Consider the following 26,330-nt stretch of genomic DNA (forward strand, 5'->3'; position numbering starts at 1 on the left):
TAATTTCAAAGAAATTGATTAATTTACTCTTTCACATAGTAGTACAACTATCATCAACAGTATCAAAGAATATATATTTCCAGAAAATATTTGGTAGAGACCAAACAGCTCTTTTGGGAACTATCATCAACAGTATCAAAGAATATATATTTCCAGAAAATATTTGGTAGAGACCAAACAGCTCTTTTGGGGCCTTTGCCCCCAAAAACAACCAAATCCAGGAAGCAATAAAACAAAAGCCATTCAACATGGAACAGAGCACTCTTTTGTGGCCATCTGATGTTATTAGAAATATTAGTGTAGCTCAATAGAATTGACTCTGTTTCTCCGGGACTTCTAGTTGGGAGGCAAGAGGTTCAGAAACCTCCCTTGAACAGGCTGACTGGCAGCCTTGGCTGACTCATCATCTGTCATATGGATGAGCCAAATTAATAACAAATGCAGAAACTGGTCGGCTATATTTAAAGTAAACAGAATCACTCTGAAGATGCTTCATTAATAGAAGAAAACTACTAATAAACTATTATCTAGCAAATAGAAAAAAAAAATTATAATTAAAAAAAAAAGAAAAATTAATCATCCCGTCTGTGCCCTATTACTCCTAATGAGCTCATTGCATAGTAACCGAATAGATTCCTTTTTTCATTAGTAATTAACTGCATTCTAAAAGTACCTGCTGCTATATCTGTAGAAGAAACTCAACTGTACAACTATAAATTAAACAAAAAAATGCAAACTGAGCAGTGGTTCCATTATCAGCGAGTAGTTATCAACAGCTAAAACAGCAATGGTGTTTATATGAACACGGTACCAACAATTCTAGTAGTCAATATTATAAATACACAAACTACAAACAGGACTTTGTTTCGAAAAGAGTGTACTGTATATTGAGATACTGGCCAAGCTGAGGATAAAACGGTCCCCGGGTACTTGGGCTAAGACTTTGCATTGGTTAATAAAATGTTCCGACTACCTATCGAGAAAAAGGGACCCTGGCTTAGCTGTGAAACAGCTCAAGCAGAAAAAGCATATATGTGAGATACTAGTGAAGATACTACCATATCAAATCTTTAGGCTTGGAATGCATCAACTCAAATTATGTATACCAACCTTTCTTCATGGACCTGCTTTTGATGAAGTTTGAATTTCCTTATCAGCCTAAAGAATCAATGATGAATCATGAGAAAGAACATAAACATTAGGTCTATGTATTCTCATACAATTACGAAATGAAAAAAAAAAAATACAAACTAATTTACCTCTTCAAACTTCTCAAAGTTGAGTATCCAACTCATCATTGACCTCAGGAATTGACCTCAGGAATAAATGCAGCTTTCATTTGATACAATCTGTCCCATTCGGTGCCTTTGAACCATGAATGAGCCTAAAAATAACCAGGTCAACAAGTCAATTAGTTAATTAGCAACACAAAGTTCAAATGCAAACCAATATAACATAACACATCATACAACACCTTTATTTCATCTGCGCCTTTTGTTCCAAGACGGTAGAAACACCCCTTTTCGAATGATAAACTGTTGACAAAGAAGGTTTCATAAGAGTTTTTGATAAAGCTAATCACAGATACCAATCAATGGAATCAAAACTTGTGTAGCAATCAATGTCTTTGACATGCTCAAAACTGTGTTCTGACAACCAAAATGGCACGATTTCATTATGCCAAGTCACCAATAATCACCACAAGAGCACTTTCCATCCTTGAAATGGTGAAATCGGCTATTATCCCTCACAATGATCTCTCTCCCCACAATCTTTGATATAAACTTGGTTGCTGTGTGGCAGTCCACGCAGACACGAATGTTCTTTGTTACTCGAATTGTTGTTCCCACAGGAGTGTTAATGATGCCGAATGCTATAGCGAGCCTTTCACTGTGTCTACAAAGTATGTTTTTCTTCTGTGCCTCTTCAACATCATGGAGCACCTCCTTTGTGTCGGGAACATACCCTTCTCGCTCCATCTGCTCTAGTAAAACTTCCAGGGCCTCATTTATTCTGTCATAATATGGATGGGATTGATCTCCGGACACAAAAGCATGCACCTTGTTCTTAACTTCGATCCAGCTGCAAGCTGGTTTCTTTTTCATGCCCTTATTTCTAATGAAGATTCTCAACTTCTCTACATCTTTCCATCTCCTGGCAGCGGAATATATGTTTGACAACAGAATGTAAGCTCCCATATTCTCCGGATCAACCCTGAATATTTTCTCAGCCACCTTTTCTGCCAATTCAACATTCTTCTGAACTCTACAAGCTGACAAAAGTGTTGACCATACACTTCCTGTTGGTCCTATATGCATGTCAGATATAAAATTGTAAGCTTCATCCAGCCTTCCTGCCCGACTCAGAAGGTCTGCAACAGCAGCGTAGTGCTCCAAGCCAGGAGCAATTCCAAAATCCTGTGTCATACTATTGAAATATTTCCAAGCTTCATCTACCAATCCAGCATGGCTGCAGGCAGTCAACACAGCCACAAAAGCCACATCATTTGGTTTTACTCCCTCCATTTCCATCTGCTCAAATAAGGAAATGGCATCATGGGCATGCCCGTGCAAAGCATATCCCATGATCATGGCTGTCCATGACACCATGTCATGTAGCTCCATCTTATCAAAAATCCATCTAGCTATCCTAATGTTCCCACATTTGGCATACATGTCAACAAGGGAGCTAGCTATAAACACGTTATCATCGAATCCACACCTAATTATATATCCATGTAACTGCTTCCCCAAATGTAGGGTCGTCAAGTGAGCACAAGCCGGCATGATACTTGAAAAGGAAACATGCATCGGCTTGATTTTAGCCTCCAACATCTGTCGAAAGAATCTCAGGCCTTCATCAAACAGACCATTTTGCACACACCCTGCAATTATAGAGTTCCATGAGATGCCATCACGCCAAGGTAAGAGATTGAAGAGCCGACATGAATCTTCCATGCAAGTACACTTTGCATACATGTCAATTAAGCTACTTCCAACGAACAAATCCGCATCCAACCCATGTCTGATGGCATACCCATGTATTTCCTTTCCCTTAATAACATCCACATATTCTGCAAAGATAGGAAGGACACTCGACAAAGTGAAGGAATCTGGCTTTATGTTGTCATTCCCCATCTCCCTGACTATTGTTAAAGCATCTTCATACATTCCATTTTGTGCATTTCCTGAAATCACTGTATTCCAAGAAACAAGATCCTTTTTTGGCATCATATCAAATATCTTTCTCACACTGCTTTGATTCGAGTTACTATTATTCTTATAATCATTCAAACCCTCACCACCACCCATCTGTCTCTTTGATTTCTCATCAAAGTATAGCCTCCGTCCTTGGTCTACCAACTCCGCAGTCACAATTCTTCCACTCAATTCCCTAACAGTAGCCACAACATTTTCACCTTCGCCTTTTCCCCATTCCTCGGGCATTCCATCAAGCACTTTGGGCGCACCAGACAGCGTCCCACTCTCACCCAAGCTCTGAAATTTTGAGTACATATTCATAAGCGCATTGCCCGTATACAAATCGAAATCCATACCGAGCCTTATAATGCAGGCGTGTAGCGACTCGCCTAACTTCAAGTCCATCAGCAATGTGCAAGATTTCAGCACAGAAGGGAACACATGGCAGTCCGGGTGCTTACCGGCAGCCCTCATTTCCATGAAAGAAGCCAAGGATTTGTGAAAACAGCCATGGAAAGTATAACATTTGATGAGTGATTTCCAAGCAAGAGCGGGAGGGGAGTGAATGGTGTTGAAGACCAGCAGTAACTCATGCAAGAGGTTAAGGTTTGAGTATACCGATAAGAGGACAGACAAGTGAGTGGAACATGCGCCTTTGGTTGTGAGGATATGGGCGTGAAGCTGTTTGGCCTGCGACTTGGTTTTGATTGTTGTGGGATTTCTGAGGAGGGTTCTGAACAGGGTTTTGGGGGAAGACATTGATAAGAGTCTTGGAAATGGGTTTTGGTCAACAGGTGGAGAATACCCGCTCCATACAGAGAAAAGATAATAGCTACGTACGTTGATTTGAACTCATTATAAACAAGACGAAAAGGGGACTAACAACTAATAAACACATAATAAATGCGACTTTCCATGTCAAACTCACTATAAAAAAGAGGACTACATAGGAAAACTTACTTCCTCCTTGCCGAAGCATGTCTAATTTTGACTCTGACTCATAGTGAAGCTGAGGGTGCCCGGTCTTCACAGACTCCGGGGGAAACGGGTAAAATATAGGTTCCCTATAAAAGTTACCGACTTTAAATTTTAATAAGGTAAAACATAAAACCAAAATAATCGATTCCAAAGATATAAGAAAACAATAAAACTTCAATTGAAGTACACGACCTTGTTTCAACACCATTCAAGCATACAACAAGAAAAATCAATTAATACAATGTATTAACACCAGATGCACAGCCAACATACAGGTTAAAATGGGTATTAAGACCAAAATAAGAGAAGATAGTAATATATGGAGAATGCTTGAGGAAAAAGACTTCGCTTGCAAACCAAAATGCGTTTCCTAAAAATTTAAGGCGTTTTTAGGCATAGCAAAATCCTCCTTACAAAAAAGTTAACTGAGAGAGGCAACAAATAGTATATGGTAGGATACCAGCGCCATGCTTTTTCGCTTATTCAATCAATCAAGAGTTTTATTACGTGTAAGTAAAGTTGCATCTTAATTTACGTATCATTATTAATTTTTTCATATTTAAAATTTAAATTAGTATTGTGTTTAATAAAATCGACTTTTTGACCAATCATATTATATTTATGTACACATTAATGCGTAGTTATATTTATAACTAGATTTTTTCTTTAATCAATGACGGGATCTTCACAGTACAACTCAACACGTTGATCTACTAAAGTACAGCAAAGAAAAAGAAAAAGGTTTAATCACCGAATTAAACTCAGATTTTATGGTCATCAAACGAGAGTTTTTTTTAGGATATTCGGGATGAGAAAATGAATGTGAAGGAAAAGAGAGCAAGAAAAAAACCTTCTGTTTTAATGAAAATTGGAAGTGGGTAAATATTATTGTCGTGAGAAAAAAAGAATGGGATTGGGATGTAGTCAAAGAATAAAAGAAAAATATAGTTGCAAATATAATTGTGCATTAATATATGTACTAATATAATATGATTGGTCAAAAAATAGATTTTATTGAAAACAGTATTAATTTAAATTTTAAGTATGAATAAATCAGTATTGATACACAGATTAATACGCGACTATGCTTGTATGTAGCAAAACTCAAGAATAAATCCTAATCTGTGTTATGAGCTTAGAAGGCTTCGACAGCGGGCCGTATTAGGCGTACAGCTAGTAGAAATGTATATTTTACTTTATTTATTATTTATTTAAATATCCTTAATTATTACAAAATATTAAAATAATATACAAATTTATGAATAATCATCAATTATTAAATTAAATTAAAAATAAAATAAAATATTTAAATAATAACTTTAAATGATAACATTAAAGAAACTAAATAACATTAAAGTATTCGTCCACTTGTCTCTTTCGCTTCTCTCTATCTATTCTCTCATCTGCCAGCTATAAGAGCATCCCCACCTAGGGGGTTGGAGTTTCGTCCCTTTCCCACCTCAGCCTATCCAGCCTCTATTTATAAGGTGTATTTTTTCCAATTTTCTTTAGTTTTCTGACGATAATACTTAGATGTTCTGATATGCTGTTTTTCGGCCTTTTTCATCGAACTCCCCAACCGCCAATATGTCAAACGGTGGCAGATTTCTTTTCAAATGTGTGGCATGTGGGCCTCACGGGCCACCACGCCTATGGGAGTCTCTAGCCTCCACGCGCGGCGTTTTCAGGGCCAGTGATTTTAGATCTTCCAAATTTGTGTGGACCTTCACGGGTGTCTCTAATCATCTTCAAGATGCTAGTCCCCTATGTTCTTGCTTACCCTAACCAACGATCAAGACGATGTGTTCGTGATAGTCTCCTATAGTTGGACCAGATCAAAAAAATGCAATGCACTCCTCTCAGCTACGGCTTTTAGTCGTAGGTTTATAGTCTGTTTATCAGACTATATTAAAATCGCTTTTAAGCGACTTCCCAATATGGGACTGGGTTGGAGCCAATCTTTTGGTGAGATAACCTGCTATGTTGTTTTATTTTTAGTGTTGCTTTTGCTTATTTTGGGATGACTGTTAGGGACTCCCACCCCACTGAATATTGTATCATTGTAACCACTTAATTTATCTATGAAATGCTTTGCTTGTTGAGGGACAGAAAAAAACTAAGTACCATTCTCGTATAATTAATATCTTTAAAAATCTTTTTATGAAAATGATGCAACTCTCTCTTAACCTTGGAACGAGGAATCTAACTCTTGCTCAAGATGAAGCTCTCTCCTCTTTTCATAGAAAACTTCCTTCCCTATCCCCAGACAAAGTTTTTAAAATTTAGCCTTTCCTAACTACCTTTCTCCTCAAATCCTTTGTTGCCTACCAAACCCCAGCTACCTACCAGACCTCTTTGATCCCTTTCAAAACCCAACTTTCCTAGCTACCTTTATCTTTCTACCCTCTGTTGACAACCAACCCCAAATCTGCTCTCACTGTCCCCTTTTCTTGTCGTCCCCACCCACCTGCACACAAACAAACCCACATGTAAACACCTGAAATAAGTCAACTATGAAAGAAATCAAAACATACATTGAGCAACTTATCTCTCAAACGGAATCTTTGTCATGGGATGACCTCATCCTCGAACCAGCACCAGATGAAGCCAAAAAAATCTCTGACCACACCCTAATTGGAAAACTCATCTATACAAAAACCCTTAACAAGCATACTTTTCATACCACCATCAAAGCAATTTGGAGCTTCATTAGAGGTCTGACCATTGAAGATATAGGCACAAACACCTTCCCTTTCACCTTCCAAGCCCACATGACAAAGAAAGGGTCTACAGCCAAAGACCATGGAATTTCAAAGGAGTCCACATGGTACTCAAAGAATGGCTTCCAGCCCAAAGCTTGCAAGAATTTGATCTCAAACACACGGCCTTCTGGATCCAAATCCACGGTCTTCCCTTAGAGATAATAACTCAAAAAAGTGCCATCAAGATTGGAAAATCTCTCGGCAACCTGCTTGACGTTGATGAAAACTTCATTCCTGAAGAATCCACAAAGCAGTTTCTAAGAATTAGAATGGAAATAGACGTCACACAGCCACTTATCGATGGTGTCATTTATCCTAGGCTCAAAGACCTTCCTGCAAAGATTTCTTTTAAATACGAATGTCTCTCAGAGTTTTACTACATATGTGGAAGCATTGGTCACATCCAGCAAATTTGTCCCTTATATTTTGGAAAAGCATGCATGCCGCAATACAATTCAAAACTCAGAGCATAAGGGCAAGATCCTCGTAAAGCTCCAAAAGCGGAAAATTTTTCACTACCACCGGAAATCCAAGAACAAATGTTTCTTGCTAGGCCACCCTAGTTGCCTCCTATCTGCATAAGAGAACCACACCCAGACCAAAACACCCTACCCTAGTATGACACGAGAGCTCCAAATAAAGGCAAAGGAAAGTTGCATTTACAGTCTCTGGAAGAAGATGAATCCATGGAACTGGATCAAACTCTGTATGGAACTTATGCCGGAAGTAGTGCAGGTGTGGCTGCAAACCCTCCACCTTTCCCCTGCATGCAAACAATGAATCCTCTACACACTGCAACCTAGATCCATCTCTCTCTAACCCAAACGCGTGGCATCCATCAAAGTCCCCTGACAACTCATTCAATGGCAGACACATCCACCTGAAATCCCCTTACCCCACTTCAGCATCTGACACAAACTTATCAAAGTGACTTCACAAGCCCGAACATCATCGGTCAAAAAATCTCCCAAACAAACTTCCCAACCAATCACGTGGCCCCCATCAACTCTCATTTATTTCACCCATTGCCTCGGCCACCGTAGCCATCCATTCCCCTCATAAACCCATTTCATTACCAACCCTTCAAAGCCACACAAACAAATACATCGACTGACTCATACATTCCCAACCCACTCGAAAAGTCCTAGCATTGCAAGCCCCGGAACCATCCATCTTTAAAAAAATAATCGCCCAATTTCACTCAAACCAAGGCCCAATTAAATACTAGGCAAACAACCCACATATCTCACTTCTCGTAAGTCCCTCATGTAAAACCTACCTTTCATTTTCCCCTTGCCACCAAGACCAAAGTCCACTTTTTGAAATCAAACAACAAAACCCAATTCAAGATTCTTATACCCACACACCCATAGATGGCCCCCCCTCACAAATCTTATCGCCCAGCAATCTTACATAGAGGAAAAGAAAAACTTCATCTTGCAAAAGTTTTGGAAAGACACAGCCTGAGAAAAAATGATTCATATCCTCAATAATCCCAATCGAATTGAATGAAGAAGAAAATCATCTTGACGAAAGCAAAAACCCAAAACCAGAAAAAACAAAAAAAAAAAAAAAAATCATCTCCAAAGTCAACAATCCAAATGTCAGCTCCTCTTCAAAAATCGGTACAGCCCTCAGCAAGAAAAATCAACCATGCGAAAGGAAGAAAAAGAACAGATACACTCCCTACATTCAGAGGTCTTCAACTCTGACAGGTAATCCATCTCAGTCACAAGTGATGAATTTATATCTCTTAAATCCAACAATCATGGTGGCAAGGTCTATACTGCCCCCAAGTGACCCATGAAGATTTTGTCATGGAATTGCCAAGGCTTGGCTCATCCTCGTGCAATCAGGAATCTCATAGCTATTATCAAGCATCACAACCCTGATTCTATCTTTTTGTCTGAAACTTTGTTGTCTAGTGCTAATGTTTCTCGTTCTGTTAATAGTCTAGGATTTTCCCATTTTGTTCATATTCGCCCAACTGGGAAATGGAGTGGCCTCTTGTATATATGGTATACTGGCTTAGATGTTGAAGTTGTTTTTGCTGCTAGTAATATTATCTCCTGTTTAATCTACTCTAATCCCTATCATTGTCAATGGCTCTTAAACTTGGTCTATTGCCCTGCAAAGCACTCAGAAAAACAAAATTTTTGGGACACCTTAAACAAGATTACTGATTCTTTCACTAGACCCATCATGGCAATCGAAGAATTCAACTCTATCATTAGCCGAAATGAAAAATTTGGAGGTAAACCCTTTGCAAGTTCATCAACCTCAAATGGCCTCAAAAATTTTATGGACAAAAATGACCTCATTGACATAAAAGCATCTGGCCCAAAATACACTTGGTCAAATAACAAACAAGGATGTCACAACATCAGGGAAAAGCTTGACCATGCTGTTACTAATGTTAGTTGGAACATCTTGTTCCCAGATGCTTCTATGTTAAACCTCCCTCTATATTCCTCTAATCATTCTCCAATTATCCTTAATACTTCCAATTTTAATAACAAGAAGAAATCTTTCAAATTTGAGGAATTTTGGCCCAGAGACCCCTCTTGTTTTGACACCATCAAAAAAGCCTGGAGCATGCACTTCCACGGTACCCCATCATTCATCTTGGTAAAAAAGCTCAATGCTACAAAACGAGCACTCAAATTGTGGAACAAAATTTCTTTCGGCCATTTTCAAACAAAAATCAAAACTCTTTCAAATTCCCTCAACCAAATCCAGTCAAAAGATCCTACCCTTGACATGATGACCTTGGAAATTCTCTAAAAAAAAATCTAAATGAGTAGCTGCGTGAGAAGGAATCCCTTTGGCGTAAAACATCTAGTGACACATGACTTACTTCTTCTAACCTAAATATCAAAATTTTCCATGTCTCTGCATCCATTAAAAGAAGGAGAAATACCATTGACATGCTTAAGATTGCAAACAGAACCTGGACTACTGACCCCACTGAGATCTCATCCCTATTCCTTGATCACTTCACCAATATTTTTAATTCAACAAATCCCGAACCTCCCCAAGACCTCAAGAATCTCTTTCTCCAAAAGATTACGAACCACGAAAATGAGATTCTCTGCAAAATCCCAGTTGAGGAAGAGATCCTTGACACTATTAAACAAACTCCTTCCACTAAAGCCCCTGGGCCTGATGGTTTCAAGGGACTATTCTACAAGACCTAATGGGAACTAATCAAGACCGACCTCACTGATACTATCCAGAATTTTTTCCTTTAAGGGAAGCTCTTAAAAGAAATGAACCACACAAACATAGCCCTTGTCCCCAAACTAAATGCCTAAACACTATTCACCAATTCCACCCAATCAGCCTTGCAAACGTCAACTGCAAAATCATTTCAAAAATCTTGGCTAATAAATTCAGGAGGATCTTCCCAAATATCATCTTCCCCAAACTGCTTTTGTCCCTAAAAGATTAATCCAAGAAAACATTATTCTAGTGTAAGAAATTTTCCACCACTTAAAAAAGAAGAAGGGTAAGCAATGGCTCAAGACTGCCAAAATTGACAGGGAAAATGCTTTTGATTATATGGAATTTGTCTTTTATCTTAAATATTTTTAAAAGCTTGGGTTTCAGCTAAACTTGAATTTGCTAGATCAAATAATGCATGTCGACTGTCTCTTACTCCATTCTTCTTAATGGCTCCCCAACTGGGCTGATCCATCCTTCCACGGGCCTTAGACAAGAAGACTCCCTTTCTCCTTTTCTCTTCATCTTAGGTAGTGAGGTTCTCTCAAGATTCATTCATAAGGAGGAGAATCTAAACACTTTGGAGGGTATAAACATCTCTAGAGGTGGCCCAAAAATCTCTAACCTCCTCTTTGCTGATGATCTCATCTGTTTTAGAAAAGCTTCCTTATCCACGGCCAATATTTTTGCTCGTTGTATTGACACCTATACCGAATGGTCTAGACAAAAAATCAATCAAAGCAAATCCACGATCCACTTTAGCAATAACATTTCTCCATCCATCAAAAGAGAGATATAAAAGACTCCCTCAACTTCAAAACTTGCCCATCAAAATTGAGATACCTTGGCCTTCCTCTCTTTATTGGTCATTCCAAAAAAAAAATATCTTCAAGGAGACTCTTGAAAAAATTGAATCTAAACTTCAAGTGTGGAAATCAAAGATCCTTTCTCAAGCTAGCAAAACCACTCTTATCAGAAATGTAACAGCCTCAATCCCTTCCTATATCATGACCACTTGCAAAATGCCAAAAGCTGTCTCCTTAACCATCGACAGCCTCCTTAGGAACTTTTGGTGGGGTAAAGATATCTAGAAAAGTGGCTTCTTCACAAAATCCTGTGACTCCATCTGCATTCCTAAATCCCTTGGTGGGCTTGATCTTAAGAAATGTTCTCTTTTCAACAAAGCCTTAAACTTAAAATTTGCTTGGTCTATCATAAATGAATCCAATAGCCTTTGGAAACATTTCCTAACCACCAAAGACCTTAAAGATTCCAGCTTCTTTGAAGTTCAGCCTAGGCCCACCAACTCTTGGTTTTGGAAATGCCTCCTCAACCAAAGAGAGTTCCTTAGAACAAGCTTTTGCCACCAAATCAACAATGGGGTCTCAACAAAAGCCTGGAAGGATCCTTGGGTTCCAACCCCCCCCCCCCCCCTCCCTCATTCCTCAACTAAACCCAACAACCAACTAGATTGAACCAAACCTGAGAGTTGCAGAACTCACTCCTGAGCAACCTAGAAGATGGAACACTCTTCTCCTCCATACCCTTTTTTCACTTGATTCGGCCATGGAAATCTCTAGAATCCCTTTGTCAAACTATAATTTCTCAACTATAAATGAAAAAGTCAAATGGAAACACCACTACTCTGGCACCTTCTCGGTCAAATCTGCTTACACAGCAATGCTTCCCCCCCACCCCATGAATCAAGTTCCGAACATCCTTTGGAAGCAATTGTGGTAACTCAGAATACATGATAGATTGAAACGCCTCATCTGGAAGGTCTCTCAAAAAATCCTCCCAATGAAAACTCATTTGAAAAAGATCATCAATCTAACGAGGAACAAAATCTATGCTCCCTCTGCCTCACTAAATAAGAAACCATATCCTACCTCACTCTCAGCTGTCGCTACACCAGAACTCTTTGGAGGCATTCTAAGTGGTCCATTGACACCATGAAGTTCACTCGAAACCCAATTTCATAATGGATAAAAATTATCTTGTCCCCCTCTACATCCTTGGATATACATGAGAAAGAGTCACAATCCTTGCAAATATTTGTAGCCTTGGCAATAGACAACAATTGGTTTCTCAGGAACCAAGTCATTCATAATTTTTGTTGAACCCAAGATTTCAAATTTTGTATAATTATATATTTACATATAGATTTTGATGATAACAAATGAATTCAAAGAATAAAAGAGTCTCAAACTTAAGTTGTCTACATAATGGAGTCAAGCACATCAAGGAAACAAGTATAAACAAGAAGAGAACAAGTTTACATTAAATTTATAGAGTAATGTTGTAAATCTCTTAAAAATTTAAAATTAGGATTAAGATTCAAAATTAATATTTTATCATAAAGCATTAAAATACATTTTCCACATGCGCATGAATATTTTAAAAAATAAATTTTAAAATTTTAAAAGATGATTGATTGTCATCTTTCATATGTGCATTACATGATTAAATGTTTGAATTTTGAAAATATTAAAGATGATTTATTGTCATCTTTCACATGTGCATGTTTTATTTGAATATTTTCAAAAGTGATTGATGCTTTTTTTGACTTATGCAAAAGGTAGATGATTTCGTTTGAAAATTTTGAAAAGTAAAGTGTGCCCCTTTTGTCATATGCAAAAAGTTAAAAAGATTAGGTTTGAAATATTTAAAAAGTAAAGTGTGCTCCTTTGTCATATGCAAAAAGTAAAAAGATTAGATTTGAATTTTTTGAAAAGTAAAGTGTGCTCCTTTTGTCATATGTCAAAAGTAAAAGATTAGATTTGAAATTTTTGAAAAATGAATGATGTTGTCTTTGACAATTGAAAAATAAGAACTTTTTATTTGAATTTTTTGAAAAAGTGAATGATGTTGTCTTTGACATGTGACTCTTTTTAAATTTGAATATCAAGTCTCATATACCTATAAATATATCATTTGAGAGCTTCCACTTTTACAACACCAAGAGCATACAACATTCATTCAAAACTTTCATTCTCTCTTCTCTAAACATTGAGCCTTAATTCTTGTTCATTTTAAGAGAAATGTAGTTTGCGTTGTATTGTTCTTATTTCACTCATTGAGAAGTGTTTTCTAATAACCTACATACTAGCAGCTCTTGTATCAATAAAAGGGTGTGTATAACCCTTGTGCATGTAGAAAGTGTTCTACACAGGGAATAGTTGAATCACCACGTGTAAAGTGATTGCAAGTGTAGAGGGTTCTTCACGGATTCTTTGTAGCAGTGTTATTCAAATGTGTAATAGGTTTCTATCTCCATCTAAAGGAGGTTGAATAGTGAATTTGGGGATTCTCAAGGGGTAGCTTGAGGCGAGGACGTAGGCAGGGGGCCGAACCTCGTTAACATATTGAGTTTGCTTTTCTCTTACCCTTACTCTTTATATTTATTGCTATTTTATATTTTTTTATATTTTATATTGTATATTTGATTTATAATTGTTATTTTTTTTAATACAACTCAATTCATCCTCCCTCTTGTGTTAGTCATCTAGGCAACAATTCTATAATCCCTTCCCCCACCTGGTTAATTACAAAAGTTTCAAATGTTCTCTTAGACCACAAAACAGCTTGGGAAAGGAAGGATTTGGAGTTGGAAACAGTCCGACAACAAAAAGTAGCAGGTTACTTCACCATACAGTTCGATGTAGTAGTCAAACCTGAACGTTCGACAACAGCAAGCATCTACAGATCAGACCAATGAATTCTTCTCTTCACAACTACCAGTTTCATCACCAGCACCAATCCAAATGTGGGAGAAGCAACTGTAGCATTGATAGGAAACAAAGAAGCCAAAAATCGCAGTCTCAGGAAAATAAACATTGAAGGTGACTCAAAACGAACAATCCAAGCTATCCTACAGGTTCAATAGCCAACTAGTTGGGAAATGAAACTAGTCATTTCTAACGTCCGGTTCATAGTCCCAGATTTTGAAGCATGGTCAGCAGCAAAGATTCATCGATCTAAAAATCGATGTGGGCACAATCTAGTACAATGGACAGCCTCTGACCACATCTATGGAAGCATACCCCTTTCTACCATACCCCCTATATCCTCTCCTTCCACAGCAGAAATGACCCCCTTATAATTATCTTGTATTATGTACCAACTCTATGTAGTTTGTTTTTATATTAATGCATGCTTATGTGCCGAGAAAAAAAATGCCTTGGAATGAGGAACGAGTTGAGCATGGATGCATCAATGAATTCAATAGCAACGCGATTCAAAATTAGAGATTTTGAATTTGATGTTAATGGATTCAAATAAATACTCGTTCACTATTTTGATCCGTATAAATTTTATTTTAAAATTAAAATTTTATTATTATTGAATTGTAATGTTAACATTTCTCAATATTCTTATGTTTATATTATTTGGATTGTAATTACGGACCTATAATCATATTTATTACAGTATGGTTTGTAAAATTTGAAAAATATTTATATTTTTTTGTTAATAGGTTGTCTTATATTTTTTAAGATATTGTATTTACTAATAAATATATATATTAATTTTATATGAAATTATGTTAATCAGGTTAAGTAGATTATGCATGTTAGTTCAACTCATTTACATGAAATATGTTTAAATGAGTCGTATTGTATTGACCTATTTCTAATTATTTATTAAAAATGTCAAGATGGATAATACGATTACGACCCGTTATCTAAATGAGTCGGGTTAAAATTTAAAAGTTTGACACGTTTAACTTAACAAATTAGATTTGAATTGGTCTATATAGTCAAATATTATTGATTTGACACGATACAAAAATACTTAAAAAACACAAATTGCAACCCCCAGAACGAGCAGTGCAACAACTAGGAACGAGCAATGGAAGAACGAGCAAACTTTCATCCCGCTGAGGGACTTCGATTTACCGATTTGTTGGGCATACGATATTGGATGGGATTCGCAAGTGTAGAGACGGTCAAATTCCCGAGTATTAACATTCGCATGTAACTTTGACGTGATAGGCAGTTGAATTCAAATTGTTTTTCAATTGTTATTCCTTATTTTAATTATTATCATTATATATTCTAAAGACAAGCACATCGTTATATGAAATATGCCAATTGATCAACGCCCTCTAAGATATACCAGGTGTTTTCTTTCAGTAAAACCAGCATTTATTTATTCATCAGTTTTTCTATTTACAAGTCACGTATACATATATATCCATATCATCCACATGGTAAGATTCAATTTATAAAATTTAAATTTTTAAAATTTTTCTTTTAAATTAAATTATGACATATAAACTCTTTATTAAATATATTATCTATACCAACTTATAAATAAAATTTTCATTTATTTTGTTTTGAAAAGCAAAGCTATACCTTTCTCAATCTTAAAATGTACCGTCACAGACCTTTCTCAACCTTAAAATGTACTGTCATAGATCTCAAACGCAAACCTCACTCATGAAATGTTATTTTCTTTTATCAATAAACAAAACTTTATTGAGTTTCAAATAGAGTGATTGACTATAGTAATGTGATTGACTATATTATTTCTTTTATATTTGAAAAATAATAATACAGTTAATCACATTATCAAAATATATAACGAGTACATAAAAATAACTGCACATAAAATTTTTGAATTAAGACAAAAGTTAGAATATATGGAACATATACAAAATCGTAAGCTAGTTTAGCCACACAAGAAAGTCATGAAAAGACATGCCATGAAAGTCGATTACAATTGACAAATGAAGTAAAATAGTGAAAAATAAACTTATCTCATCCATTGACCATTCTCAATCTTCAAACCTTCTTGCATTCCTCTCTCTCTAAATACACTATCATAGACAAATTGAGACCATCTTCCGCACTGTTGCAATCAAAGGATTGCCTCGATCCCTCTCAAAAAGCTATAAAATGTTATTGGCCGTCGTCGTCGGGATTAGGCTTTGCCTTTGAATTTTGAACCGTAATCACCCAGCCGAGCCCACTTATTCAACTCTCTCTCGAGAGAGAGAGGTCACAAACCTAATTTTAAAGAAATTGATTAATTCTTTTTCACATATAAGTAGTACTACTATCATCAACAGTATCAGTAAGTTAATTACAAAACAATGATGCTGGCTATTACACAGGGATTTTTCGCAGCATTACAAAGGAAGGAGAAAAAAAAGTTGAATACACGAGTTTTCAAAGAATATAAATTTCCAGAAAATATTTGGTAGAGACCAAACAGCTCGTTTGGGGCCTTTGCCCCCAAAAACTTTCACCCTAAAAAAACCAAATCCAGGAAGCAATAAAACAAAAGCCATTCAAACATGGAACAAAGCACTCTTTTGTGGCCATCTGATGTTATTAGAAATATTAGTGTAGCCCAATAGGATTGACTCTGTTTCTCCGGGACTTCTAGTTGGGAGGCAAGAGGTTCAGAAAGCTCCCTTGAACGGGTTGACTGGCAGCCTTGGTTGACTCATCATCTGTCATATACATGAGCCAAATTAATAACAAATGTAGAAACTGGTCGGCTATATTTAAAGCTGAAACTTACCCAATTCCCAATTCAACTGATAGCACCCATATCCAAAAACCTAGCACTCTTCCACTAAAACTTTAACTATCCTTTCAAAGTTTTATATCATAAACAATGGTGGCATCTAAAAATTTCATGGCTTCACCGTGCATTCCAGAAATCTTCCTTGCCTTATTATTGTTGATATAGGCAAGCATGAATACCAAAGTCTACAAAATTGCAGAAAGATGGGCCTACAGATATCTAAAAGTTCTATCATTCATACGAATTTGCAAAAGCATTTTGGTTCTTGCAAAAAATCATAAACTCGACGGCATAATAAGCAATTGAAAAAAAACAGCTGGGAAATTTCTGAAAAGCTTACCAAAGAGGGACATTTTGGTTCTTGCACAAAATCATAAACTCGACGGCATAATAAGCAATTGATAATAAAAATTAAAAATTAAAGAAGAAGAAGAAGAAGAAGAAGAAGAAGAAGCTGGGAAATTTCTGAAAAGCTTACCAAAGAGGGACTTGATGGAGGGCCTCTTAGTTTTAGTGCTCTTCTTCTTTAATTCGGCTGTAAATATGAATGCATGAGAAATGGTCACATAAAAGATCACTGCCAAGGACAATTTTTGCACTAGTTGAAGTAATGTTCCAAAAAGACAGACATGGTATGCACGTATAGAGTAGTTATAACCTGTATAATAATTGCAACCTCTGTTTTATATGTTATAATGATCACCTCATAGTATATAAACGTCACTTTTTTGTTTTGATACAACTTAGGGCATCGGGTGTGGTAAGTACAAAAACGAAAAGTTCACTCCCACTCAGGCCACCACTTGAGGAATTGCCTTGAAAAGGGGTTAAAACAAGTAACCATTGTTTGAAGGAAAATGATAGTATGGCTCCCAAATATGCCCACCAAACGTGCCTGCTCATATATTTTATTTTATTTTTTATTATTTTTTTCTTAATAATTAAGGATTAACTATTAGTGAAATTTTATTTTTTTTATTTTTTCCTAATGATTATGGATGTTTAAAAAATGCTTACAAGAAAAAGAAAAAAAAAGGGAAAAAACTATTTGCACTGGTGTGCACATTTGGCGTGCACCCTAGCATTGTCCTTGTTTGAATAAAGTTCACAATAAAATAAAGAAGCAGGTTAACCAAGAGTATTCAAAAATAGCTTTTCCTTTACCCACATATAGTCAGAAAACAGTGTATGATTTAACACAACTCGGCTTAGCCGTAGAGCCCTGTTCCCAACTATATTGGGTCGGTTGCATAAATTCCAAATGCTAAATTCCAAATGCCAAAAAAAAGAGGGTTGTTATAAGTTAACCAGACAGCACAGAAAACTATGGGCAGATCCACAATAGAGTGATTCCTCAAAACAATGTCTACATCATAAATTATACAAATGGCAAAATGGGCCGAACATAGATAAAAAGCACTAGATATTTTTAAAGTTACTAAGGCAAACAACAAATAAAAAAGCTCAACTAAAAAATATTAAAGTACACATCCATTGAAAGAAGCAGGTACATACCAATCCCAGGTAACTGATGATCATTTACAATCTCGAAGTTCTTGTATGTATAACCAACAAAGTTAACATCCTTAGACGACAGCATCTACATCAGAGTAGAAAACAGCAACATAAATATTAGCAATCAATACCACCTTCTTTCAGTAAGAATATTTTTTTTTTTTTTTTAAGTAAACTGCATGATTCTTAGATCACACGGTAAATGGCTAATATGTAATGCTAGCATACTATCAATAAAAGGGACCTAAAAAAAGCACCAGCAAACAAAAAGGAAACTTCTCATCAAATTTTAAGATTAATTGAATACGAGAAAAATAAAAGTTTGCAGACCAAGCCACCAAGGAGAAGCAAAACATTTAAGACTCACGTTCTCCCTAAAAAGACCATAGTGGAAGCTACATTTCTATGAACATGCACATATTAAAAAATTATTTTTCTGGACATGCTAAATAGAATCACTCTGAAAATGCTTCATTAATAGAAGAAAACTACTAATAAACTATATCTAGCAAAATAGAAGATTTTTTTTTATAAATAAAATAGAAGAAAAATTAATCCTGTGCCCTATTACTCCAAATGGGCTCATTGCATAGTAACCAAATAGATTCCTTTTTTCGTTAGTAATTAACTGCATTCTAAAAGTACCTGCTGCTATATCTATAGAAGAAACTCAACTGTACAACTATAAATAATATAAATAAACAAAATTTTTGTTGAAAAAATGCAAACTGAGCAGTGTTCAATTATCAGTGAGTAATTATCAACAGTTAAAACAGCAATGATGTTTATAGGAAAAACACAGTACCAACAATTCTCGTAGTCAATATTATAAATACACAAAAACTACAAACAGGACTTTGTTTCGAAAAGAATGTACAGTATATTGAGATACTAGCCAAGCTGAGGATAGAACAGTCCCCAGGTACTTGGGCTAAGACCAAAGGTTAATAAAATTTTCGGACTACCTGTTGAGAAAAAGGGACCCTGGCTTAGCTGTGAAAGAGCTCAAGCAGAACAAGCATATACGTGGGATACTAGTGAAGACACTACCATACCATATCTTTAGGATTGGAATGCATCAACTCAAATTATGTATACCAACCTTTCTCCATGGACCTGCTTTTGATGAAGTTTGAATTTCCTTATCCGCCTATAGAATCAACGATGAATCATGAGAAAGAACATAAACATTAGATCTGTATTCTCATTCAATTAAGAAATTAAAAAAAAAAATACAAACTAATTTACCTCTTCAAACTTCTCAAAGTTTTGGGTATCCAACTCATCATTGACCTCAGGAATAAATGCTGCTTTCATTTGATACAATTTGTCCCATTCGATGCCTTTGAACCATGAATGAGACTAAAAATAACCAGGTCAACAACTCAATTAGTTAATTAGCAATTCAAAGTTAAAATACAAACAGTATAACAGAACACATCATACAACACCTTTATTTCATCTGCGCCTTTTGTTCCAAGTCTCTGGTCTACATTACATAACATTTTACTAATAAGATCCTTTGCTTTTGGAGACAGATTTGCTTCTTCTGGAAATTTCAAATGAGTTCTCCAATTAACTATCTGCATAATTGATAAAGAGGAACCATGTTCCATCATAAATGACAAAGATAAGAAAGGCTACGGAAAAGAAAACCAAGCAGATGTAAGCCCCCAGAAAAAATATGTGGAATTAAAATTTATAGTAGTCAGAGGTCACGTAGGTATGAGGTAACAAAAGGTAGAAAGGAAAATGCATTAAAGTTCCCAGGAGTAAGAAAATTTGGCTTCAACCAAGAAAAAGAACAAATCTAAGGTATAAAAGAGAGAATTCAAACTAAGTCAATAGATTTACAAATGGCAGATATCCAATAGATGTATGTCAGAAATGAGTTGTCTTGATTGAATATCTTTAGAAAGAAATTTTGGAAATAGATAGCATATTACAGTAAAGGTCTTAAACAAAGGTTGATAGATATTTGGACACTTGATTCACATAATTTTCAAAACAAACTGTCAAGCACCAAAATGTTGATTTGTAAAGATGGACAAAGAAAATTAATTTTGGAGAACCTTCTAAACAATATGGAAAACTAATAAACTGGGGTTGAAAGAATCCTCACTACAAACTTTTATTCATTATAATGCCTATTTCATACAGACTGCCACATAAAAACAAAAACAAAAATAAAAACAAAATTAACTCTATATGAGCACCATTGCATTGCAGAGTATGTATGCAACATGGTTGCAGAATATACAATGAGCAAATGGTAAAGAAGTTATGACCATGCCATTCAACCCTCACACTTAATGCGAACAGTGAACAGGATCATGTGCACAATCTTAAGCATATTTTCAAAGTACAAATTGAAGAGTTCAATTTGCAGTCTATAGATTTTATGTTCATATGTAATCGAAGATTTAAAAAAAATGCGAAAGGCATTGCCCAAGTACACAGGTAGTATATACAAGAGGGACATCTAATTACAAATAGGCAAAGCAGTTAATACAATTTGCCATCTTAAATCTTTTAGGAACACTCTGCTCTAGATACTCAACATAAAAAATAAAAAAAATAAAAAATAAATCCATTATACTCTATTAGCTAGAAAGATTAACTGTGCAAAAAATCTCTAAAAGATTTAAGGAATAAATACATTTTTAAAAACTTGTGATTGAGGAATTAAAAATGAACAAAGATCCGCAATCGAAGAAAATGCATTTTCTTATAATTATGCATACTGTGGTCCAACTCCAGGAGAGACACAGGAGCAGTAGGAAAAAAGGAAAGGAAATAAAGATAAGCATGCCCTGCTTGAAAAATGTTCTAAAAAATCATATGAAGAAAAGAAAAGATCCAATGTTCTTGAAGTTACCTTCCTACAGGTTGACATAGGTTCATCAGAGTAAAAGGGTGGATATCCCACAAGCATTTCATACATGATAGCACCAAGAGACCACCTGGATATGAATCAAAAGGATCTCACTAGCATGCATTGTGGAAAGGATGGATTAAAAAAACAAAATCCAAATACCAACCAATCACATTCCATCCCATATCCTTTCTTCAGCAAAACTTCTGGGGCAATATAATCAGGCGTTCCAACAGTTGAATAAGCCTGCAACATTGAAATATTGAAAAAATTTAACAACATATCCATGTATGTTACCATGAGATTCTAAAAAAAAAAAAAAAAAAATCCATAAAACGGATTTTATTGGGAAAAGGGTGAATTTGGGGCCTTCGAAGATAAGATTCACAAATATGGCATGGAAAAAACATGAAGATAAACCCTTCACACAAATGAAGAAAAGGAACATTGAAGACAACACTGTCTTGTCTCTATTGATGCATGTGATGTTGTGAAACTTACAAGCATCCTCCTGTTCCTCTGCCAATGTTGAAGTTGCTCCTGTTGTGTGCGTTTTGGTGCCACAGGACTAGGGCGTCCATCACTCTGAAGAGCCCCACTAAGGTTGTTTCCAAGAGAAAAATCCTTTTCTTGGAGATTACTGCAGTCTAGTGGTTTACATAATCCAAAATCTGATAATTTCATGTGACCATTTCTATCAAGGAGCAAATTATCTGGCTTGATATCCCTGTAATATGTAAACATGGAATTTGTTATATGAAACAAGAAGACAATAGCAGAAATAACATACTGATAGCCTCTTATCACACATGTCAAAGTACCTATGAATGTAATTATGTTTATGGATGGACTCAATGGCTAGGACCGTTTCCGCAACATAAAATCTGGCCTCATCTTCTGTCAGTATATCCTTGCGCATTAATAAAGTCATCATATCTCCACCGGGAAGATATTCCATGATGAGGTATAAATACTCCTCATCTTGGAATGAACAATAAAGCTTGACAATGCAATTGCTATCAACCTCGGCAAGTAGATTCCTCTCAGCTTTCACATGTTCAACCTGAATAAATTTAAAAAAAAAAAAATAGAAGGTTCAACTATGAACATAAACTTAATAAAATTTTCTGTCCGACTTAGTAAATATATACTTGTCCTCTGCGAAGCATCTCTGATTTTTTAAGCTTCTTCATAGCATATACATGACCAGTTGACTTCTCCCTACAGATTCTAACCTGCTCCATAACATAAAAATTAGTAATGGGAAACAATTCGATCTAAGAACATCACAAAGAAACAAACACCAAAGATGCACCTCACAGAAAGGTTAGTTATATGGCCAGAATCAGTCAAGACCATCACTAACTAAAAACTCCAACTTAGCCAGCAGCACATCCTTCTTACTCATTACCTAAACAGAAAACTACAGCAGAAAAATGTGGCCTGCCTTATAAGAAATAAAATTGATGCAGGCATACTTCATTATACATGTGTAATTATGAAGGCTTTTTCAGGTGACATTTGTAGTAGGATTCCATTCATTTTCTTTTCACTGTATCTTTTGACGCTAGCTAGTATTTATGTAAACATTTCTAGAAAAGCTAGAGAACTTACTTCAGCCCTTAAAGATCCTAAAAATTTGTTGTTCATAGTTATTCAATCTTTTGGGGTAGGAAGTAGCCAATGAAGACATTGTCTTAATGGACATAAATCTAGTGAACAATTTTAGGAGTACTAAAATTGTAGAAGTGCAGGTTTCTGTTGTCATCTGATTCTTTTGTTCCTAATTTCCATCTTCTTCTCCCTCCAGATTATTTCTCCTCTCTTTTCTAAAAGTAAAACCAAGCCCACTCAGGTTACCTCAACTCACCAGGAACATCATAACTCCAAAGCATGACACCATTAAACGTAAAGAATCCCAACCTCCAGGCCTCCTTCTAGCATATAACCCCACTATGAGCATTAGATACATGCAAAATATAGAGGGAAAATGTATAAGAAGAAAATTCACTTGCAACTTCCACTTCTACAAGCTGCGAAATGCCATTTCAATGTATTCTATTATGTTTATTGTTTTTCTAAACTACCAACGGTAAAGGCTTGACAAAAGCAATAGCATCATAACGGCAAAAAGAAATATGAAGGGTCACTTGAATGCGAATGGATTAGAATCAACGAAGAAGTATGTCAAAGCAAAAAAGTTATACCTCTCCAAATGCACCCTTCCCTATCATCGTCAATGGTTCAAAATCGTCAGCACCCATCTTATGCCTTTGAAGACGCATGTATTCAGTTTCCTTCTTCTCCAAATACTTTAGCAGGTTGTTCTGCTCTTCCTCGGAGACCTCAGCATCAGCTAACTTCTTTTCAAGTATATTGCGTCTGAATGGAATTCAAGTATATGCCAACACTCAGGGTTCTAAAAAACTTGATTACTTGAACAACAGCTTTGTTGAAATAAAATCATTATCCAGAAAATTAGGTACTTAACTAGCCAATCACTGGCCAAGAACAATGGTGCAACACAATTTCTGTCTAATAACTTTATGCCAGCATTAGCAAAAGAATTGACCATGGAGCGGCTTTATTTCAATTTGTCCCAATATCTTGTAGAGGGGAAGTTGAAAATTTGGGCCTCTCTATTGTTCATGCAATCAAATCACCAAGCACTGCATATAAAGCCTCACCACTTATTAGTGGCCCAGGGGAGGTAACAATGAAAACAGAAGAGGAAGGTAGCGGCAGTGTACTCCCAATGTTGGCAAAAGCACACCCAAGTGCAAAGTGCCAAGGCCAAAGAGCTTCACTTATCAAAAGTACATATTTTCAGAAGCACGCTTTTTGTGCAAAGCTAACGTAAAGAAAAAGTGCACTTCTGTAAGTTGTTAAAAAATTTATACAAAATATTAGTTCAAGAACCAGAAATTGATTCTTAAGTATTTAATTGACATTGAAGATCATTTATGTACTATATGGTGCGGCTGCCATATGTTGTCACATGTGATGTATATGCTTTGAACCCAACATGTTGGCCTTCCAAATGAATTTATATTCGATTGCTTATGTTAGCAAAGAAGTCAATATCTACAATTCTTGAACTTTTTTTGTCAAGGCCTTTTGCATATATTTTGATTCAACCATGTACTACAATTTGATTATGGCGATCAGAAAAATATGGCACCATGGTATTACTTAAAAAAATATTATCAAATATCATAGATGTGTATATTTAGTAAAGCACAAGAGAATTATAATAAATGCTATGTTTAAATTTTATTTAATTAATGGATTACTTGCTTTTCATGTTGCATAATACTCTAAAAATTTGAGTTGAAAGGCTGAATAGTATACCATCTTTTTTTTTAAACCTTTTTTAATTGTAGTTGATGGATTTTTTGTTATTATAAATCAATTTTAAATATGTATGCTTTACTTTAATCAGGTGTGCGCTTAATGCCTAGGCGATGACGCTTGCGCTTAAGTGCACCTAGTGCTTTCACAAACACCGAGTATTCCTGACAGAATTTATAAACATATCCAATCTATCAGTAATGTAAAATTGCAATCATTGATTTCTGAAAAATAATAGAAGAAGCATTGAAACCGTACCGCTCCTTCCTCTCCTGCAGGTTCTTCATCTGATTCTTGTAATGGTCTTCTATATACTGCTTTGCTGCGGCAACTTTCTGCTTAGTCACATTTGAAGGTGCTTCCTCATTCGTTGGCACCTTCAACACTTCCATCCCATTCCCTACAGCTTCCTTCTTCCTTGAAGCATTTGACTTTTCTTTCGACTTAAACTTACTGAACCAAGCCCTCACCTTGTCCATTTCTTCCGCTCTACTGATTCCGCCCACCTTGTAAATCCACACTTTTAAATTCACATATTACTTCATTTCACCAAAAATTAGTGTAAAAACCTGATCGCATATGCCATGCAGCATCGATCATCTAAACGTCGTATGCATTTGCTCTGTAATTGACAAAGAAAGTAACCAATTTCTATTTCAGAATAATATCATCTATAAATTAGACTGTAACAAAAAATCGCCCCCTATCCTCGAAAAACTTAAAGATCTTACTTTATACAACAAATACACCGAATGCAATGCTTGCTTACCAAGAAACGACAAGAAAATATGCAAATAAATTATTAGCCTCGAGAAACACAACTGAGAATCATTATAAGCTAAGTGCTCAAACCCTCTTTTTAAACTTTAGTCAAATCCTGATCCTAGTTGCATTTTAAAGTTTTATCTACTTATTATTTTCCCGCATTTTGTCAGCAACTAAGCAGAGCTCCAAAACTAAAAATTATATCAACGAACAAACTGAATTTCGAATGAGAATCTCCGAAACCACGATTGCAGATACTTTTGCGCACAGGGAACCGAATCGGACTGTTCCGGAGGGCTCCGATCAGTGAATCGGGGGGGGGGGGGGGGGGGGGAGAGCATACCTTAGGGAGTGAAGGAGCAGAGCAACGGAGCGAAACCTAGAGAGAGAGATACGGACGAACTGAATAATTCGGCGAGGAGGGAAGTGAGGAGAGGAGCACTTCGGGTTGACGACGATTGTGGAGATGATGCCCCATTAGCAAGCTTAAGCTGCCTCCGTAGCCTTTTTGTGTTGAAAGTTGAGACTCTTTGCTTTTTACACCCAAGACTTTTTTTTTCCTTCCTTTATGTGCTTTGTTGGTGTTCCTTTCCCTTGGTGCTTTTTTTCAAAAATATAAAAATAAAAACTAAAATAATTATGATATTATTTTTAGTAAAAAAGCTCGTTACCGAGTTTGAATTCTCGCGAGTTTATCTGATTTCTCGTCACATTTTTTAAATATATTTTTACGAAAAATATTATCTATATTTATAATTTTATAAATTATACCTATTTATCTGTTAAGTATAAAAATTGTGAAAATTAATTTGATTTAAGAAAAGAAAAAAAAAACCCCCCGATAAGACTAGGCAGATATTTTTTATTGAAAGAAACTACTTAGGTCTTAGTTTGTTTTACAACTCATCTTGTCATTATAATTTTTTTAAATTTTTATATAAAATAAAATAAATAATTTAATTTTTAAAATTTTAAAATAAAAATTATAGTAAAAAATATATTTTAATAATAATTTATTTAACTTTAATCTCAATTAATCTTATCTCATATATGAAAACAAAAGACTGCACAAATCTACGCAAAATGCAGGTATAATTAGCTAACTGTCATGCATCAATTATTAAATCT

At 35.7% G+C, this 26,330-nt stretch overlaps 2 protein-coding genes across 9 annotated transcripts; both read right to left on the reverse strand.

Annotated features, from left to right (window-relative positions):
* LOC122276879 (putative pentatricopeptide repeat-containing protein At3g23330) lies at window positions 1-4,503 on the reverse strand. 4 transcript variants are annotated; one of them, XM_043086789.1, is made up of 5 exons: window positions 1,475-4,503; window positions 1,260-1,384; window positions 1,111-1,158; window positions 882-973; window positions 1-407 (listed from the first exon to the last, which is right to left on the reverse strand). In XM_043086789.1, exon 1 carries the CDS (start codon window positions 3,957-3,959, stop codon window positions 1,686-1,688), a length of 2,274 nt encoding a protein of 757 aa, XP_042942723.1. In that variant the 5' UTR covers window positions 3,960-4,503; the 3' UTR covers window positions 1-407; window positions 882-973; window positions 1,111-1,158; window positions 1,260-1,384; window positions 1,475-1,685. The 4 variants fall into 4 exon arrangements, with proteins under 4 accessions (XP_042942723.1, XP_042942708.1, XP_042942712.1 ...); XM_043086774.1 differs by lacking the exon at window positions 882-973; XM_043086778.1 differs by lacking the exon at window positions 1-407 and having other exon boundaries at window positions 718-973; window positions 1,475-4,181.
* Window positions 1-25,752, reverse strand: LOC122276898 (serine/threonine-protein kinase tricornered-like). 5 transcript variants are annotated; one of them, XM_043086794.1, is made up of 14 exons: window positions 25,546-25,750; window positions 24,696-25,059; window positions 23,294-23,468; window positions 22,238-22,321; window positions 21,908-22,149; window positions 21,588-21,813; window positions 21,253-21,332; window positions 21,090-21,174; window positions 19,663-19,794; window positions 19,460-19,573; window positions 19,314-19,361; window positions 18,212-18,296; window positions 17,175-17,231; window positions 16,330-16,619 (listed from the first exon to the last, which is right to left on the reverse strand). In XM_043086794.1, the coding sequence occupies exons 2-14, from the start codon at window positions 24,914-24,916 to the stop codon at window positions 16,549-16,551; spliced, it is 1,620 nt and encodes a 539-aa protein (XP_042942728.1). In that variant the 5' UTR covers window positions 24,917-25,059; window positions 25,546-25,750; the 3' UTR covers window positions 16,330-16,548. The 5 variants fall into 5 exon arrangements, 4 of the variants coding, with proteins under 4 accessions (XP_042942735.1, XP_042942731.1, XP_042942739.1 ...); XR_006228935.1 differs by lacking the exons at window positions 16,330-16,619; window positions 17,175-17,231; window positions 18,212-18,296; window positions 19,314-19,361 and adding exons at window positions 1-407; window positions 882-973; window positions 1,111-1,158 and having other exon boundaries at window positions 25,546-25,752; XM_043086801.1 differs by lacking the exons at window positions 16,330-16,619; window positions 17,175-17,231; window positions 18,212-18,296; window positions 19,314-19,361 and adding exons at window positions 1-407; window positions 1,111-1,158 and having other exon boundaries at window positions 25,546-25,752.
* Window positions 25,753-26,330: the final 578 nt, after the last annotated feature.

Source organism: Carya illinoinensis, chromosome 1 (assembly GCF_018687715.1).
Source record: "Carya illinoinensis cultivar Pawnee chromosome 1, C.illinoinensisPawnee_v1, whole genome shotgun sequence".
NCBI classification, from domain to species: domain Eukaryota; kingdom Viridiplantae; phylum Streptophyta; class Magnoliopsida; order Fagales; family Juglandaceae; genus Carya; species Carya illinoinensis.

Coding starts and splice junctions, on each gene's coding strand:
- LOC122276898 (XM_043086794.1), bottom strand. CDS start 24,916: ATGGACAAGGTGAGGGCTTGGTTCAGTAAGTTTAAGTCGAAAGAAAAG. Junction 22,150..22,237: donor AGATGCTTCGCAGAGGACAA/GTATATATTTAC, acceptor AAATTTATTCAG/GTTGAACATGTGAAAGCTGA. Junction 17,232..18,211: donor TCATCAGTTACCTGGGATTG/GTATGTACCTGC, acceptor TCATATTTACAG/CCGAATTAAAGAAGAAGAGC.
- LOC122276879 (XM_043086774.1), bottom strand. CDS start 3,959: ATGTCTTCCCCCAAAACCCTGTTCAGAACCCTCCTCAGAAATCCCACA.